This window comes from Ascidiella aspersa, chromosome 9 (assembly GCF_963924565.1).
Source record: "Ascidiella aspersa chromosome 9, kaAscAspe10.2, whole genome shotgun sequence".
NCBI classification, from domain to species: domain Eukaryota; kingdom Metazoa; phylum Chordata; class Ascidiacea; order Phlebobranchia; family Ascidiidae; genus Ascidiella; species Ascidiella aspersa.
Genome location: NC_139455.1, coordinates 3,366,247 through 3,386,013, shown reverse-complemented (window position 1 = coordinate 3,386,013; position 19,767 = coordinate 3,366,247). Strand labels below are relative to the sequence as shown.

Below are 19,767 nucleotides of genomic sequence, written 5' to 3'. Positions count from 1 at the left end.
CGCAAGTACAATGAAAAAAAAATAGTCAGAATTTTTTTTAATAAAATAATTCAACGTTAAAAAAATGTTTAAAATATCTTTTCAAACACATACCCCGGTCACCGGTTGCCAACTTAGCCGTATCTGACCATCAGCGATGCTCTGTATGTTGACTCCTGACACTTCAGGCAGTAGAGTCGCCACGTTCATGGTCACAGTGCTCACCAGTTTGCCGTGTCGGTCAGCTGTATAAAAATTACAAGCGTCCTGTTAGAGGCATATGCTTACCATTTTTGTCGTCGCGAAAAACGTTGTTACATTTGGCGGTAGTAATTTAATGTTGTGCCTTTAATTTTGAAAAACAGCAATCGGGTTTGCAATAGCAGTTTGATTGCCATGTTAGGGTTGATTCGGGCAAGTTCGCCAACTTAAGAAACGAGGTGCAAGCCAAATTGGCGAAATGGGATTTGACCGCTCGACCCTTGGAACTTCCGAGTTATTCGTTTGCGAGGGTGCTTCCGATTTTAAGCAGTTATGCGTCACGGTTTTTGAAATTTTTTTTCGCGGCCCCTAAAACACTGAGTCTATGTCTATAAAACAGCTAAGCTTTGGCGGATTCGATACCTAATAATACTATCGGACATAACTAATTGTGACAACACCAACCAGGCGAAAACTTTTGAAAAATTAATAGCAAAACAGTAAGTTAAATTAATAAACTCAGCAATTTCCGTGTTATGACATATTGTAAACTTTTCCTTTTTCTACAAAAAACATTTTCATTTTCTACAAACAAATTAATAAGAATATCAAAGCCCATACAGAAGTAGGTACATTTTGAACGTTTCGAATAACTCTTTATTCATTTTCAACATATGTCAACGGCTTTGATATTATTATTACGTCTTACTACAAGCTCCAAACATTATGCTTCAAAATTAAAAATTGTTAAGTCCACTCTAAATTTTAGCTAGACAAATCGGAAAAATCAAGAAATCATTCAAATCGTATCTTTTAGGTGTCGATTTTTAAATCCAGAACGACCGACAAGGCTCCAAATTAGTTAACTGACAGGCATCATTCTACATAGTCCTACCACTTGTAGCGTTAAGCTGGATGCTGTATGCCTCTCCGGCCTGTAGTCCAGGAATGGTGGCTGAAGTATCTCCGGGTAAAGGTCCTGGTATCACTTGAACGTAGGCGCTGTTAGGGTCGTCGCGACGCTTGTAGTAAAGAGAATAGGCTGAAATAAAAAAACGAGGCCGCGTTAGACAATTTCATAATGACTAGGGCGATTAATTTTCGACCAATAAAATAAAACTGTATTTTTGACAAAATTTCGACGTTTTTTTTATTTTTTTGACGACCGGTGAAACGCAAATCAGTAATTTTTTTTCAGATTTATGCTAACGATTTTGTGCACTTTGTGCACGGTTTTGAATTGAAATTATTTTGATAACAATATTATAATTCACTTTGAATCTCTTGAGAACTGAATGGTTGGGAAAAACAAGAATATACTTAAATTTTGCAATTTAAGTTAGGTGTAATTTGGACATGAGTCTTTCGTGAAAAATGCAATATTTTGAACAAGAGCGTTTTTTTGGTAAACCGTAAGTAAAATTAGCAGAAAACCGACAATGAAAAAACTCACTTCTAGTAGGTTTTAATGTTACATTCTTCCTTGTCTACACTATTGAGTTATTGGCAAAGTGTTGTTTCGGAAGATTGTGCGTTACTCGCTGTAAATGGTGTCACGACAAAAAGCATAATTCTACAATCGAAAGACTGCCACTTGATTGTCATTAAATCAATGTTACAACGATATAAACCATCTTTATAGTTTACCGAAAATTATAGCCATAAACATAGCGATTAACACAGGTTATATTGTTAAAAAAAAATTTGTTTAAATTGCGTCCTTAGTTCGATAAAACGTCACCATTATTGCCCAAAAAAACATAAAAATAATTAATAAATGTTTTTTTTAAATCAAAATCCATAAAAATATTTTTGCCCTTTACCGAGTACATTAAACCAGGGCTGGCTCAATATAGTTACAAAAGAATAAAAATACTGAAAATTATAGCCGAATTACAGCGGTACGCCCAGTTTAGATTGTCAAAGTGAAAAAAAGTCATTTTTTCCCTTGAAAAAACATAAAAAATAATTTTCCCCTTTACCGAGCACATTAAACCAGGGCTGGTTCCAATGTAGAGTGACGCCATTCGCCTGGGCCAGGGGCACACTAAGTTCCCAAGGGAAAGCCCCCACGTCGGCGTTGATGGCGCCGGTGACCCGGTGGGTTCCGATGAATCCCCGGCGGGTCGAGGCGGGGATGTGCACCACCGAGGGGGTGCCGTAGTTGCTGCCCCCGAAATGGGGGTAAACTGTGACGGTGTAACCCACGTCACTCTTAAGGTTTTCCAGCTGGTACCTGACGAAAAAGTAAGAAAGGTATAAGAGTGTAAAGCAGGAGCTGTTTCCAACCTGTGGTACATTTTAACACTTTATCAGGAGTGTGAGGGGAGTCTGAGTCTGGTTTGGGACCTGAGTAAGACTACGTAAAACTATCCGAGTCCCGAGATGAATTTCGAAACTGTTAAGTCGCAAAATATAAATTATAAACGCGGAATAGCAGATTGTGGAATATTTTTCAAGCCAGTATTGTGTTTGATTTAAGTGATACGCCACCCCTATGAGTGGATTTATCCATCCTTTTAAAAGTACTTAAATGGGTTGAGTACTGGCGGTAAAACCGGAGCCGGAGAATCGGGAATCGGGAATCGGACTCTTGTTTAAACGACTCTGCAGCCCTGGTCTCTAGTATGATGTCCGATATTTGACATTTTAATCTTATACCGATACCAGATGTTTTAGACAGAAAATATCGCAATCCGATAATGTTTAGAAAAGTACTTTGGAATCGCATTTGAGAACATTTCAATTTTCAACTGTACTTTATTATTCTAATCAAGAAAAAAAGGTCGCGGCCGGTAGAATTAACACTGCCATATTTCTGCCGCAAATTAACTCTACCGTCGTTTGGTGGCCCAAGGTCTAAGCCAATGATCGGGAAACACTGCTCCAAGCATTGTACACTTTAAAACACTAGGTAGCGTGTGTCGTTTAAAAACGCTTTTGGAACCGCAATTTCAGTTGACTCATACCTCTTGAGCAGTCTGCTCGTGGTAACGTTCCAGGGCTCGGAGCCGTCTTGAGGTTCCACCAAGATCCTCCAACCCTGGACAGTGCGCGAGTGGCTCCTCCACTTCACCAGTACTCCGCTATCCTGACGTGGAGTGGAACTGGCAGTCACCACTGGACTCTGAAAGTACAAAGATTGGTTGGTGGACTGATAGTATGTCATTATGTCCGTTAGAACTGGGCTCTAGAATCACAAAGATTGATTGGTGGACTGACAGTAAGTCGTTATCGGAACATTGTTTAATCGGTATCACAATGGAATTCGAAATAAGTTAGTTGGGACTGGTTGTCACTACTGGGCTCTGAAAGGGGATTGATTTGCATAGATCAAGGATGGAAAAACTAAGGCCCGCCGATTAAAATTATCCGGCCCGCCAACCGTTCACAAATCGGGCACGGGGCCATTTTTTGTATTATTTACTTGTTTTGACAAATTGGGTTAGTAGACTGAAAATATGTCGTTATTAAAGCATTTTTATAATCGGTATCACAATGTAATTCAAAACAATTAAGGTGAAACTGACCGTTACAAATGGTATCTGAAAGCAAACAGGTTGATTGGTGGATGGACAGTATGTCGTTATTGGAACAATGTTTAATCGGTATCACAATGGAATTTAAAACAAGAAAGGTAAAACTGGCCGTTACAACTGGGCTCTGAAATCACAAATATTGATTGACAGTTTGCAAACAAGTCAATTTAAAATGATTGAAGTCCAAGTCAAGTCTTTTAATGAAATAACAAGTCAAGTTCCAGCCCTGGTCATCAGTTGCCCAAGTCATTTCCAAGTAAAATCACTAATATCAAAATGAAAGGATAAACTATTGAAATTGCTAAACTTGTTCGATTATAGTAGCAATAAGACACCAAAAAAATACTAAAAAAACGTGTAGAGTTTTAATCGATCCAAGTGCAAAACTGAGATAAATAGTGCAATGTCATACGATAAAAAAAGAAAAAAAAACGTAAAAAAAAACGTAAAAGTTAAATGAAAACACTTGTTTTTACCCAAGGCCATGTGACTCAATAACTTAAGTCCAAGTCAAGTCTTTTGTCCAAATGACTTCAGTCAAGTCATTTAAAACAGTTACTTAAGTGCACTTAAGTCAAGTCATTGACTAAGTCGTTAAAACACTGTTGATTGGCATAGTCCAGGGTTTCGTAAACTACGGCCCGACGAGGTAAATCAATTGTGGCCCGCTATGTCTTTTGCAATCTATTGTATCTATTATATAAATTAATAAAGAATATCTGCATCGCAATGGACATAACGCGAAAATCTGCATAGAAATAAAAGCTAAGGAAGGTTTCCTATAGACATAAACTATGAAGCATCAAACTTCCCAAGGTTCAAGCCCCTTTTCCCACAACTTGTCTACCAGCAATTAATTTCTAACTTACCTGAGGCGTTCGAGCGCGCAATATCGCCGGGGGACTTTCCCCTTTACGGGAGCGTGCGTACAGACGAATGACGTAATCTCTTCCGGGTTTAAGACCTCGAATCGTGGCTTTCCTATGCTTCTTGGTGATGGTCTTTAGTGTTACTTCGGGACCGGTTCCGTCTGAAAAAAGTGTGTTTTGTTGTTGTTATTTTTTATGTCAATGGTGAGATTAGATTTGCCATACGACCAGTGGTTCTCAGCCTTTAATAAGAGGTCTGGTATTACACGGGCGCTAAACAATTTTCGCGAGAATGATTTGTAAAGCTTTATAAAGTATCGATATATAAACAGGTATACTAAAAAAAAACTAAGTTCCTTTGGATTTAAAAGTTGAATTTTAAAGGTAAGTAGTTATTGAATCCAAAGGTGTATTACTCAAGTTGGTAGCCGTAGTCGGAATATATCATCGATTATAAAGAACGTTTCATATAACCTATTTATTTTCGTTGATTATGAAAATTACTTGAAATTGCAAAATTAAAAGTAAAAATGAATACCTAAGCCAAAAGACACTCTTAATAAATACGTTTCAATACAAGTGAGTATCAAAACGTCTTAATCAAGATGATTTAAGTTTACTCGACCTCATTGGCTTTGACATTTATTATCAAGTTACATGACAGATCTGTACATACTGTATAGCTTACCTCAAAAGCAAAAACAAGAGTAAACTGGCTACCATAAATATGCTGTTGCTACCAGGCGTAGTATATACTGAAAATAAGTTCTTATGGTATTTATTCGTTTGTCCACCGTTCCGGCTGTTCTCCTGATGAATGGATAGGTAGCCGAAACGTCAGGTCAGCAAATAAGTACCGAAAGAACTTATTTTCATTGAAGTGGCTACAATTAAAGTGGGTGCTACCAAGCCGGTAAACCACCCAAAATACCGTTCGTTGACGACAATATGATACTTACATTGGTAGGTGAGGCCGTAAGTGTCGATGTCAGCCTTCGGTTTATCCCAGGTCACAACTATCTTGGTCGGCTTCGCTCTCAACACTGTGAGGTTGGCGGGCGAATCGATGCCTGGAAACACCACACAAGCTGTATAAAGCTGTCGCCTACGTTTGTTAGACGACTAACTCGGTATTTCTTCACTTGCTGCACGCTTACCACTTCTGGTATTCTAGTTGAAAATTAAGTTAAGTCAGTATGTGAACAAGTCAGTCATTGCAAAATAACCTTTGTTTAATATAGGTATTTTTTTGATAAATAACAAGTCATGTCCAGTCAATGTAATAAGTAATCAATCCTAAGTTACAGGCCATGTCCTGTTTAAGTCATAAGTTACCCAAGGAAAGTAGAAATAAGCCTGTACCGTAGTAGTGTAAGTGATCGTCATTAAGTATAAATGTTCAGGTAATAAAATTAGTCAATTCATTCCACTGCAAGCTATATTTCGCTAAGCAAACACAAAAAAGACGTAGCATGCTATTTTACTGCTAAAATTTGAAAAATTTCTTTTTCACGAAAACTATTTTCAATTAAAACAATTAGGATTAGATTCAGGTCATTTGTTTAAAATGTCATACTTCAATTCAAGCCTATTCCTACACTCGACGATTTAGTTCTCTTCACCCACCAGTTGTGATCGTGCTTTCCGACACTGTTGTATATCTCCCGTTATGGATTCCCTGCACACGAATAGTGTAAGTGGTACCGGGGTGCAGTCCGTTCAACCACGCGTGGTTGTCGGTGGCCGTCTTGGTCCACATTAGGGTCTTCACGTCCTGAAAAAGTGTCGGTTTCTTCGTGTTAATTGGGTAAATATATGGCTAACCTATGAAGTATAATGGTTGGAGGTTTAGACCAGTGGTTTCAAACGTTTTAGCTTGCGGCACACTAAAAAACTCTTAAATACTTTGCGGCACACTATTGACAGAACAACAATGTGGTAACTTTACAATCGCCCGTAACATTCGACAAACTAAATGTAAAAGTCTCAATATGAATAATTCGTAATGGATAGTGCGTATTTAAGTCTAAAATGCTTGCGTGTATCGGTAATTCAAATAAGTTATTTTTCAAAATTACAAAGGTTTCGCGGCACACTTGACAATCTCCCGAGGCGCACTAGTGTGCCGCGGCACACAGTTTGGGAATGACTGCTTAGGCGGATAGTAGGAAAATTGAAGCCCATATAGATTTATAGAAGTGTATAACATTTTTGAACGGGTCTTCGCGTGCTGTAAAAGCGAGTTTCATCGTGCCAATTGGATAATTTGTTTTTGGATAATATTTTTTTTTTCCAAATTGGATCATTTTTTTAAATGAAATTGAGAAATTAGGTCCCAGTCAAGTCATTTTCGAACAGACTTAAGTCCCAGTAGGATTACGAACCCTATTACTAGCATAGTACTGAGTAGTTACTCCCGAGAGTTAGTAACTATGTAATGACACTGAAAAGAGCCAATCTAATTATCTATACTTAAGTGTTTTGGTGCAGTTTCATTCAAATCTAAAGTTTTACCTTATCAGTGCAAAACTCTAGTTTTATTAACATCCGTACTTTAGGTCATAGGCAGTAATTGGTGGTTTGATTAAAACTAGACCAAGGTAGCTGTTTTGTTTCTAAATCTTTTCGACACGTAATTTGCTTACCGGCTTTACTTCATCGGGTTCGGCGATAATCCTGTACGACTCGTAAGGCGTTCCTTGTTCGTTCCACTCAATTGTCACTGTTCTGTCGCTCGATGGGGCAGTTGCTGTTAAAATAAGACGTTATTTATAAAGTTTTGTTGACAAGCACTGCTAGTGTAGTGGTAACATGCAAGATTCCCATTCTTGCGCCCCGGGTTCGATTCCCGGGCAGTGCACAATTATTTTTGCACAATAGTTCGATACAAGAATCAATTTTTTTTTTTATAAAAGACTTGTTAACTATTAGAAGAGTTGAATTTTGGGGACTTATTTTCTGTTAAATTTCAGATTGTTTTAAACCTTCGTGTAATAAAGTCAAGATCAAGAGGGACGTGGTGCAATCAATATGAAGCACTTTACTCCATTTGTTTAAATAAGAGTAGACAGACACCTTAGAAGTAATTAAAAGTCCATCAGTCCTTTGTTGTTCATCAGCACTGCTAGTGTAGTGGTAACATGCAAGATTCCCATTCTTGCGCCCAGGGTTCGATTCCCGGGCAGTGCAGTCGTATTTTTTACGTAAGCATATATCAATCGTCAAAGCAGTTCATTATCCAGCTAATTTTGTTTTAAATATTAGCCGCTGATATATGGGTAGATTAAGTTAGGTATTTTATTTAAAAATCCGTTAAAAATTGCGCAATTTTCGGCGCGGAATTGTTGTAACATTTTGGTTTCGACTGTAATGTTTTTTTTACAATTAAAACCCCTATCTCCATCCGACAAATATTTGATGCAATTGTACTATAAAAAAGTACTATAGGCTGAGGAGGATAAATTCATCCACACGATAAATTTGGAAAATAAATTATGGTAAATTCAATGTTTCCAAACAAGATATACCCTTTCCCTTGCAAGATAGTGAAGGCAACGACTTCAATTGAAGGAAATTTTCTTCAGTTTTCAGTCGTTATCAAAGTTAGTCGTTCGTTGTAAAGCGAAACTTATTGCACCAATGAGGCACCTTTTTAGACTTCTTATTCAAAATAATCAATGACTGGCTAGATTACGACAGAAAAGTGTAAGAATATTCGTTATAAAAGATGAAAAAACTTTTGAGAAGGTGCCATCTTCGTTATACCTATGCAAAAACTATAAGAGTTGTAAAAAAACAATGATATAGCTAAAACCGACATTTCGCAAATTACAGACGTTTCAGCAATAACTCATGCCATCATCAGTGTAAAAATCAAGTGAAAATCGCTGTTATATCTTGAAACTACAATATTTGTTGCATTCATGCAACATAGTACAATACCAAAAACGTATATCACTTACTTTCCAAGTTAAGAACTCCTACAGACTGTTCTTGACCTCCTTCGAGCACCGCTGTAACAGTGACCGTGTATTCCGAGTTGGGTGACAAGTTGTTCAGTCGCAAGTTGGTGAGGTGGGCCGGAACAGAAGCCTGTGAAGGTAAATACACGCTGTGGTAATCGCACGCCAGGGTTGTACACAAGTCTTTTCAAAATAACTAAAGTCCAAGTGAACGTTTCGTTCACAACATTTAGTTTTTACTGTTATTTAGTTGCACATTTACTGTCGTTTAATTTGCAATACAAAATTAAAGGTCAAGTTTAGTGTGTGGCCCACGAGCGACAAATTGCACCTGTAATTCACCTTTCGAGTCTCTATATCACTGGTTCCCAACCTAGGTGCCGCGGCACCATGGGGTTACGTTTTTAATGCTTAAAGGTCTCGAGTGGGGTTATAGGATCTTTAAAAATCAGATTGTTGCCCCTGAATACAACTGTTTGTGTACGATTATAGTACAATAAGTCAAATGATGAATTTTCCATTTACAGTGACATTACGGCAAACTAGTTTACAAAAATTCAAGCAGGGTTGCCGCAATTTATTATTATATATGTGGGATGCCGTAAGTCATTAAATGTTGGCAACCACTTTTCAATATAAACATTCCGCACTTCACCTGTGTTGTTAGTCCGTTTGGGGACCTCTGCACCACGCGGTAATACTGAACCACGCCAGTGGTAGGAGGTCGCCAGCTCACATTATAAGCACCCTCGTCAACTTGGTCAGAAGCGATAGGCGCCGGGGTGTCGTCGGAACGGGGTCCGGGCCTGGGAGCACTCACTGGGGCCCGCGGTGCCGTTGTGGCGGCAACAGGGCGCGGGGTCGTGGTCTGGGGCAGGGTGGTGAAGCTCCCCTGGGCCGGACTTGACTCCAGGCCCCTCCCGGGGTTCATGGCCACAACGTCGACGTAGTAGAGTGTGTCGGGGAAAAGGTCTGAGTATAAGTAAGTTGAGAAGTTAATTTAGTTTGTAATGATTGGACCGTTTTGAAGTTCGCGGGAACGAGCGATTATTGGATCATGTTTTTTCGAGGCCGTCCAGAGGTCGTGAGTTCGAACCACACTTCAGGCTAGTTGTTTTTCTAGCCTGCCTTGCTTGCATCATAGATCGGCAAATTCGGTTAGTATGCGATGGCTTTCGGTGTACTATGATATGTTTGGCCAAAAATCAGCTTCAGAAGGGCTAGGTCACAGTTGATAAACACATAATGTGTGTAACAGTATATCTTTCATTGAATGATATGGTCCTGTGGATCCCCTTTAATTTAAGGTTGCTTTTACTAACACTATGAAGCAAGCTTTGTGTCCCAGTTGTTTCCCGACTCTCTCCCCTATGAGTTTCCCGACTCTCTCCCCTACTGGGCAGCTCATTTGGTAGAGCGAAGGTCTCGGCTTGGCCGGAGGTCGTGAGTTCGAACCTCACCGCAGGTTAGTTGTTTTTTTGGCCCGCCCTTTTTGCATCATTGATCGACAGATTCGGTTAGTCTGCGATGGCTTTCGGTGTACTATGATACGTAAGCTTTTAGCGTTGGTCTAAAAGCAGCTTCAGAAGGGCTAGATCACAGAACACGTATATGTGTGTATCATTAGTTGAATGATATGGCACTGTAGATCCCCTTGAATGTGAAGTTGGTATTACTGCGTGTTTGGCTTTGTGATGTAGTTGGTGGTAATACTATGGTAATATAGTTAAATCCGCTTCAGATAATGTTGTTTTGTAGGTCTTACAGCGTTTTTTTTTCATTACATACGCGACTTACTAGACACATAAATTAACTCACCAGAAATAGCGTTAAATACGTGGCTGGTCTTTGGATGGTTCGTGTAGACAGTCTGGGCGTCGGTAAGGTCATTCGAAGGTCGCAGCGTGACGCGATACTTCGTGACGTCATTGTGGGGGGCGTCCCACCTGACGATCACCTGTCTGTAGAAGACCCGGGCGTTCACGTTTCTCGGCTTCTCGATTTCTGAACGAATTCAAAAATATGTGATTAAATTTTACACTTTAAACTTTTAATTGAACAATTTTTATTGAAAAGGTGGTGATGTTGGTATATCGAGAGTGTTTTTTATGTTAAAAGTCTTTTTATACTGTTTATACAATGTTTCAATACAAATTCGAAAGTCAGAATAATTTATTTTATTTTTGATTTAATTTTGACTTTAATTTTTACTCACATTGCTACTACGCCCCGTGATATATTGTTAGTTTAAAACAGTATATTTATTATTTTGGTAAGTATAAAGTAGCAATACTAGTGCCGAGTTTACAAAAATAGCCCGAGTAAAAACTCTTACGTGTCGTGACTGACGTCAGAGCTGGCGAACTTGTGGCTGCGTCACTGTGTGACGTCACATCAACCTCGTAGACACGACCCGGGTGCAGACCTGTTGGAAAGAATGGGTAAAATAACGTTGCAGAGGAATTTACGCAATTGGAACTTCTGGATGTGTTTTATTGTTCATAAATAGGTAACTAAGAGATCTTACTATCAAGAAATGATAACCGGAAGCTAATAACTACTGAAATAATGTTATTTATTCGTTATTGGTATAGTATTTATTATAAGACTCGATGTAAAAATTATTATATTCTAGCAACTAATTAGTACAAATAATATCAGAATGTTTGAAAATAACCTCATAAAATCTATTTTTACTTGAAAAAACTACGTTGGTTATCGCGATTTATAAATGTGGTGCTCTAAATTCTCAACGAATTATTTCGTCTTGTTTTAACTGGTCAATGGCGCGTGGGACCATTTTCAGGTATGTGAACTTGTTTGTACAAGGGATAACAAAACGTTTTCAAGCCAAAAACGGTAAGGCCTGACGATCTCAGGCCAAAAATAACGTGTTTGTGCCAACTTTATTTTTATAAAAATGTAGGCCGTAGTTGTCGGTGCGCCCTGGTTTAAACTTTTAGGTGGCCGTTACACAGCAATTCAAGGAAAAACAGCTTTTAACACCGGATTCTAAGGATAAAATACTCAAATATGTTTTCAAAGGCACAATTTTTGATTTTTTGAAATAAAGGTAGAAGTTTGTCTGGCTGGAAAACTTAAATTCGATCAATTTTCAGCGTTATTTGATGTACCCCGCAATCGACTTTATTCAAGGTATTCAGGACCATTATTTCATCTTTGGGTACCGGGTTCAGATCCCGGTCATTCAAACTGAATCGGCGAACCTGTGAAGGTGTGTAGGTTCGGTGAGGTTGAGTCCACTCTTCCCACTATGGCTTCGTCCTCGTGTCCTGGCTCGAAGATCCTCACTGTGTAGTAGATGTCCTTTCTGATCGGTGCGTCCCACTCCACCACCACGTCACGATCGGTCACCTCCGACGCGTGCACGTTCTCCGGTTGCGGAAGAACTGAAAAAATATATTGGTATATATTGGAAATAGTTAGACAACTTTGGAAAGATTGGTGAAGAATTGAAATGTAGGAATTTAATACAATTAGTGAAGAATTTGAAAACATTGAAGAACTTAAATAAAAATTGGTAAAAAGTTAGATAACTTGTATAAAAATTTGTTTAAATTGAATAAATCTGAAATAATTATTTGTAAAAAAATTGAAAACATTTGGAGATATTAAATGAATTTGTGAAGCATTTGACAAAATTAAAGAACTTTAAGAAAATTGGCAAACAATTAAAAAAATGGAGGATTTTGACAAAAATTGGTGAAGAATCGGAAAAAAATTACAAAAACAATCGGTAAAGAAAAAGAAAAAAAGGTAATCGGTAAAGAATTCGACAATTTTCGTTTAACTTATAAAAATTGAAAACTTAGAATAGTTGAACCGTTGAAAATCAATACTAAACTAAAAAAATAATAAAAAGATAAAATTTTAAATAATAATTGAGATCAAAACGAATTTGAAATATCCAAAACATATTAGCGGAGTAAAAAGCTACAAATAGCAGAGAAAAATAATAATAATAAAAATTGGTAAAGGATTAAAAAAATCGCTGAACTAGCCAAAACATTAGTGAATAATGGGATAATGAAAAACTAAGCAAAAACAGAGTGTGAAATCGAAAAACGAAAGAAAGCTTCAAAAAATACTTTAAAGAGTTAAAAAAATACACGACTTTGAAATAGGTCATATAAACACAAAAATGCCACTAACATATATCAGTTGGTACAAAGCCCTTTTTCGTTTTAGTTTTGCGCAATTAACTAGAGGCCGTTTCCCGCAGGCAAAAGCGGGTTGTAATGATTGCGCAAAAGTTTGCAATAGGCTCTCTGCCGATCCTTTACTGTTGTAGGTAAGCCGCAGTACAACTAACAGGCTTTGTTTAGACAGTTTGATAATCGAAACGCGTTTTATATGGAAGTTTGCCATTTCAGTTACCATGAAATACCTTTTTATATCGCGGCAGCCAGTTATTATCGTTAATGTTTTGTAAACATGAGAATGATAGTTGATTTTAAACAGCTTTTGTTGTTCTCAATATTAACTGGATGTTTTTGAGTTTTAAACTAAAGATATCCAGAGCCCAAAATGATGTGTGGTAATAATTTAGGCTGTTAGATAAGTAGAATTTTTCTATGTTTGGTTTTCTTTATTTAGATGTATTTTATTTATTTTGGTTGCAACATTTAGTAAATGGCAAGTGTTTGAAATAAGGATTAAGGTTTACTTCACTAATTTTGTCGAAAGTTGGGTCAGAAGTGGGTTGAAATGCAGAAAAGACTCATTACAGAGAACTTAAAATGCAGGTATAATCCTTAATGAAATTAGTCCACAATCCTTTACACCCACAATCACACTCACAACTGCGAGTACTATCTTTGGTAAAAGTGCATGTTTTATTCTGAATAACCTATGAAAGCTACGTTTAATCATGTTGTTTTTTAGCAGAGAATTCCTATGTAAACTTTGCAAGTGCATAGTAGTCTATATAGCAATGCACCCACCTGTTGTGAAAATTCTCTCAATGGTGTTGTCGGAGGTCGGGGATTCACCGACCGGTACTATTCGCACGACATACTCCACGCCTGGTTGGAGGTTTGGAATATTGCGTGATGTTGAACCGGGACGGGATACGACATACGTGACGTCGTTTATGTTGGAAACTGGAGAGTAGGATATCTGGAAATACAAGGCTCTAGGTAAGTCTAATAAATAAGTTTGCGCCTGTTTAAAATAGCCAGGACAGAAAATCGGTTAGGAATGTCGGCGCTCTTTCACTTATGTACGTGAAAAGTTATGCAAAAAACAAAACAAAATAATACCGCATACCACAACGCATATTGTTTGGGTTAGGGTGCGGGTTAGCGTTTGGGTGAGGGTGGGTCAAGTAATATTATGTTTATCATTAATAATAACTTGACCCACCCTCAACCAAACGCTAACCCGCACCCTAACCCAAACAATATGCGTTGTGGTATAAGGCATTTGAAGAAATTTTTTTTTTATTAATTTTTACGTACAATAGTGAAAGAGCGCCGGAGTGTCTTCGGGTGTTTTTGGTTATTTTTTGCCGCTGGAAGTACGGTTCAAATGTTAAATAAGTGTTTCTCATCCTTAGGGTCGCGACCCAAATATAGGTCGCCGTTAATTTGGTTAGATACTGGATAGCCGACTGCAGCAGTTTTATATCGTTAGATTTCTTGACTAATTTTGAGCAAGTTTACTGCAAAATTTGAAACAATGCGGAAGAAATACAACGAAACGGGTCATATCAAATAAATTTCAACTCTTTAATGCTAGTTTTTTTATACTCTGTTCGCTTACAAAAATTTCAGCGAAGAGAATTGGGTGGCTAAAGATCCGCTGTTACACTTAAGGCTGGTTCACACCAGACGCGTCTAGCGTTAACGTAAAACGTTTTTTAAAAACGCTTTCGGTTGCGGAAAGTTGAAATATTTCAACTTTGACGATTTCGGTTAGAAGCGAGAAATTTGCCGTTAAAGCTGGCAACGCGTTATGTGTGAAAAGGTTGAGAAACACTAGGTTAAATAAACCAAGAGGTTTTTTGGTAATTATACATCCTTTTTAGAACGTGCTTTATAATTGGGAAAAAAAAACTTGTAATAAAACGTAATTTAGCAAAACTGATAAGGATCTAAATTAACAACCCGAACGAAATCCACAATACTTGTATGAGGAAACGGTGTGCCTTGTCATTCTTCAAATGTCTTCATTTGAGAGGTTAATAATTTACAATAAATTTACAGAGTAAGAACAAATAAAATAAAATAAATTGTTTCCAATCATTATACGAGCGTTCGGCGTCATTCACCCTGAAGAAGGCGACTTGAATAGGTTGCCGAAACCTCGGTTAACAAATACAATTATCAGAGCTGTTTTCGATTAATATTATGCCTAGTAGGAACAGATTATATAAACCTTGCACATGTATGAAACACAAAAAATAAAAGCCAAAAGTTTAAATCAGTTTCAACAAAGGTGGCCAAACGAGATCTCACGTTATATGCGAGGTCGGGCGCTCCTTGGGGAAGAGTCCATGTGATCTGGTAACCATCATTATCACCACGAGTTGGCGCTCGTTCCACGTTGATATTTTCAGGCATTGAAAGCGGGACGGCTGTACGACAAAAATGCAATGTAGCTCAAAATATTGATGTTTTGTAGCTTAAAATGTAAAAAATTAAGTTACAAAACGTAATAAGAATATCAAAGCCCATACAAAGATAGGTATCATTTTGAACGTTTCGAATAACTCTTTATTCATTTTCAACATCAATATGTGTGATTTTTTCGAAACGTTCAAAATGATACCTACTTCTGTTTGGGCTTTGATATTTTTATTACGTCTTACTAAAACCTCAAACCGTTATGCTCCCAAGTTACAAAACTTTGTAAAGTAAAAATCCGTTTGTTTGGATGTTATATGATGAATATATTTCGCTATTAAAAGCATTAACAGTATCTTAAAATGCGTTACCAATACTTTTGAGACCATATTCGGATAAATATATAACTAATAGATTCATTCGAATTACTTTTACAAATACTCAAAACTATTTTCACCGCCTGATATAATCCAGGGATGACCGACAATTGATATTTTGTTTCGATACTGAAACTTAAAATATTTGACAAAAAACTATCGCGTTTCGAGCCGATACTAAATGACGTCATAACTCAGTATGGTCAAATAAGTGAAATTGATCCAATTGATAAGTGCAATGCTAAAGATTTCCAGAGTATTTGGCCTAAATTTGGTTTGGTTACAAACCTATTAGATCTTTAATAAAATACTATCTCAGAAGTTTACCATTTAAATTAAAAAATCTACCTCGGATCTTAAAACACGACTGTAATGCGAAAATTATTTTGGTATCGATATAAACCCATGTATCGGACGTGTACCGATACTACAACAAAGTATCGGCCCCAATTATCAGGCATTCCTAATAATATCAGTAACCGTTTGAGGCGAAACTTAACTCCACCTACCTTCGTCTGTCCAGGCACTCTTGACCGCCGGACTGCTGCGTACGTTGTCCCTGCCCACTGACTGGACAGTGAGCACGTACATAGTGTTGGGTTGCAGGTTCGTCAGTGTTGCGTTGTTGTTAGTGGTCGTAATCATTCCAGGCTGACCGCCTATTTCTGGCACGTACGTCACTACGTATTCTGCGTGACAATTTTAAGCCATTGGAATATTTATAGAACTAAAAAGACGATTTGGTCGAATAGAAAAGGATGCTTCAGTACTTTCTGAATTCAATGGCTTCGTCTGTGTAAAAATCTCAAGCTATTTGAGATTTTTGCGCCTTAAAATACATGTAGTGGAATATATAAGGTTATATTACTTATATATATAAATAAGGTTGATTCTGTATTTAGTGGCTGCGTCTGCGTAAAAGTTTAAAGTCGCATGAGGTTTTTAGGCAATAAAAGACCTTTAGTCGAATAGATAAGGTTATTTTAGTATAAATAAATAAGGTTGTTTCTGTATTAAGTTGCCATTTTTGAAACTGAACTGTCTTTTAAATAATATTTTTTTTACATGAGTGACAATGAAAAGAAGGAGCTAGCTTTAAGATGCAAATCTAGATTTTCGAATATGTGGAACAAAAGTTCAACGAAGGTTAAATAGATAATTAAACTTTTTCTGGGCTGGAGTAAAGTTACATGGATTTGACCAAAACGCACGTTAAAAAATACGGCCATATCTCTTCTTTTCGAAGTTCATTTTTATAACTCGTTTGCTTCCACTACGCTGTTAAATTAAATAAAGGACGCTTTTACTTTGGCATTGGTTTGTTCTGTACGCTCTCAAACCGCTTCGAATACTTACCACGAGTTCCGACTGGTCGCCACTCGATAACCAGGCTAGTTGGGCCCCTACGGACAACTTGCAACCTGGTAGGGGTCTTGGGTTTGGTCTGCATGAGAAACGTGGTATATTAAAAACCATAAGTACCAGCTGAAATATAGACATAACTACACAAGTATATAGTGTTTAATCAGCAAAACATAGTTAGGAGACATATTTAGGAGTGCTATATACTGGAACATAAATTATGAACAACTGATACTCTTATCTTTATAGTTAGCCTAGTCAATATGACTTATAGTCCATTACGCAGACAGATTTCTGCCTTTTTGAAAACGTTTGCTATGTAAGAAAAAAAGATATTTTTGGCAACAAAAGTGATTTAGAAATTTTGACTGTTACAATGCGTTTTAGGGAAATTTTTGTTTTATTTTACTATTGATTATAGGGTGGACTTGAATTGGTTCTATTTTTACAATGCTTATTAAGTAATAAATTTAGTGGATTTAAACTAAAATGAAATCTACTTCGCAGACTGAATTGCTAACCGTCTAAAAAGTCATTTAAGACATTAAAATTTTTCTCTTACTTTCGTTGACATTTTGAAACGACTTACAGTGACACGGATTGGTGCGGCGTTCCTCATCGAGTCACTATGTGGCGCCAGTGAGCTGACGATGACGTTGTAATCGGTGGAAGGTCGAAGGTCATGGACGTCGTAGCTGTTTACCCCAGGCTCCACAATATGCGAGACTCGACCGTTCTACAAAGGAAATCAATTTACGGTAATGCTTGTTTTTTCTGTTGCGTTAAATTCAGTTAAATTCGTGAAAGTACAGCTGTGATTGATTATTATGGATTGCTAAGGGTGCAATTTGAGTTTGCGTAGGCGTTAAAACAGTTTATTTCTGTTTTATTTATTTCAAGTTTAGCAGTAGCTAAAGGACTGCTTTTGTCATATGGTTTGGAAGCATTAGATTACAGCAAAACAGCTTTTTGCTAAGTTATGAAGTTCGGATGATACTTTAAGGTTTAATTAAGGAATTAGAGCGAGATACAGCAGTTGCTGAATGCTTGGTGTTAGACTTGTTGTAAGATTTAAGACAACCATACTTTCGGTAATTGCTGATAAGTGTTACTGTACGGAAGTTACTATTTATGTATCAAGAAATTTATTTAAATTGGAGACTGTTGCTAATCTGTGCTTACAGGTTTTTAACTTTGTAATAGTAATTTGAAACGTGCCACCATACTCGTGTATTCGGTTATTTATTTGACTTTAAACCAATGTGTTAACACTAGAATACTAGTTTGTTACAATACTTAAGATGGCAGTTTGATAAGTTAAACGTGTTTTGCTTAACCATGAAAAAGAACTACATAAACTGATTTAGTTTTTGTTTTTATAAAACATTTTAAAGACTAAACGTTTAACGCCTAAACACAGTTTCAATTATGATATGTATAGATTGGTTTGTTTATCTGTAAACTATTCACAAGATTTAAATGCACAAACACATTGAAGTCGCTTTTGACCAAGGAGAACGGCATACGTATTACAGTACACCGAAAACCTTCGACAGACTAACCGAATTAAAGATTCACATATGTGAGTGAAGAAATTATTAGTTTGTAGAAGGCTTTCAGTCTTCAATTTACAAGAATGAAAAATACATTACACATGCGTGTAGAAAAACTAAAATCTAGCCCTTTGACCAACGAAGTCGCTTTTGACCAAGGGTACGACTTACGTATACGCCATAAGCCTTAAACAGACTAACTAACTGAATCAAGGTTGAGAAATATGAGTGAAGAAATAAATAGTCTGTAGAAGGCTTCCGGTGTCATATTTACATGAACGCTTATTTCTTAGCTGTGAAACTCTAGGTCAGCGGTTCTTCAACTGGGATCCATTGACCCCTTGGGGTTAGGTGGACTAGTTTTAGGGGGCCCATTAAACACTAATTGAAATTTTAGTTTATATTTGAAAAAATCATATTTTTTAAAGAAAATTGTTGGATTAAAAATAGAATGTTTTGAACAGCATGTATGTGCTCCATTACGCTTTTACATTTTTGAACCAGAAACATGAGATTTTTGAAGTCTACTTGTATTTTGACGTCAATTCATGACGTCATCTCTAAAATTCCTTGTCTACACTGGTCCGCACGAAGCAAAAATATTTTTAGGGGGCTGCGGTAAAAAAAGTTGAAGAACCTCCGCTCCTGTTAATCCAGAACTCACCGGTCGTCGATTTGGCGAGTAGATAGTGATCTTGTGTCGGTAGGTCTCGTCGAACGGTTGCCAGTAAACGTACATCGTCGTGTCGCTTACGTCTTCGGCTACTACGTTTAACGGTGCACCTGACGATTGCAAGGCAGACGTTGGCTGTTATTAGGTTCACAGATACTTTTGTGTTTTAGTTTGATAGCAATGCTTGTAACTTGGTAAATGGTTATACACTGTACAGTACACTTACACTTACAGTGTACTGTACACGGATCTGTATTGTAGCTTGATAATGAATTTCAAAGCCAAAAAAGGTGGATTGACATTATATTAACTGAATATGATACAAGTTCGTATCAAAACGTCTTAATCAAGATGATGTCGATCTACTTGTTCACGATTGCGTATACATTGGCTGTTAAAGGGCTGACATATACGCTGTGAGTTAAATTTTATACAGATAAGCGGTATTTCGAGAAAAAACGTAAACCATATTGAAGCCAATTGACACTGAGAATAAAGTGATGTATTCTATTCAATGGATGTCCGATGCTTCTATTTTTATCTCGATATATTCCGATGGTCTATTTCAGTCGGTAAAAATCAAAACATTAGTTGCAAATAGCAGAACAATCTAGCAACGCTAGCAATTTAGATAAGACACTATTTTGCTGCTGCTGATTAGGAAT

At 37.2% G+C, this 19,767-nt stretch overlaps 1 protein-coding gene and 2 non-coding genes across 5 annotated transcripts in view; 2 read left to right on the top strand and 1 right to left on the bottom strand.

Annotated features, from left to right (window-relative positions):
- The window catches only part of LOC146131918 (tenascin-X-like), an 88,318-nt gene that overhangs the window by 9,682 nt on the left and 58,869 nt on the right, over positions 1-19,767 (bottom strand). For all 3 annotated transcript variants that reach the window (XM_083397489.1, XM_083397491.1, XM_083397490.1), the window contains 19 exons: positions 19,094-19,212; positions 17,466-17,612; positions 16,871-16,958; positions 16,024-16,203; positions 15,030-15,148; positions 13,515-13,689; positions 11,778-11,960; positions 10,886-10,975; positions 10,369-10,554; positions 9,206-9,522; positions 8,551-8,680; positions 7,234-7,337; positions 6,215-6,362; positions 5,548-5,658; positions 4,589-4,749; positions 3,150-3,307; positions 2,163-2,416; positions 1,076-1,222; positions 94-224 (listed from right to left, as the gene is read on the bottom strand). In XM_083397489.1, coding sequence (XP_083253615.1) covers positions 94-224; positions 1,076-1,222; positions 2,163-2,416; positions 3,150-3,307; positions 4,589-4,749; positions 5,548-5,658; positions 6,215-6,362; positions 7,234-7,337; positions 8,551-8,680; positions 9,206-9,522; positions 10,369-10,554; positions 10,886-10,975; positions 11,778-11,960; positions 13,515-13,689; positions 15,030-15,148; positions 16,024-16,203; positions 16,871-16,958; positions 17,466-17,612; positions 19,094-19,212 — 2,948 coding nt within the window. The remainder of the gene's footprint in view (positions 1-93; positions 225-1,075; positions 1,223-2,162; positions 2,417-3,149; positions 3,308-4,588; positions 4,750-5,547; positions 5,659-6,214; positions 6,363-7,233; positions 7,338-8,550; positions 8,681-9,205; positions 9,523-10,368; positions 10,555-10,885; positions 10,976-11,777; positions 11,961-13,514; positions 13,690-15,029; positions 15,149-16,023; positions 16,204-16,870; positions 16,959-17,465; positions 17,613-19,093; positions 19,213-19,767) is intronic.
- Trnag-ccc (transfer RNA glycine (anticodon CCC)) lies at positions 7,378-7,448 on the top strand. Its single transcript has one exon. It is a non-coding gene; the product is annotated as a tRNA-Gly (tRNA).
- Positions 7,707-7,777, top strand: Trnag-ccc (transfer RNA glycine (anticodon CCC)). The gene has a single exon. It is a non-coding gene; the product is annotated as a tRNA-Gly (tRNA).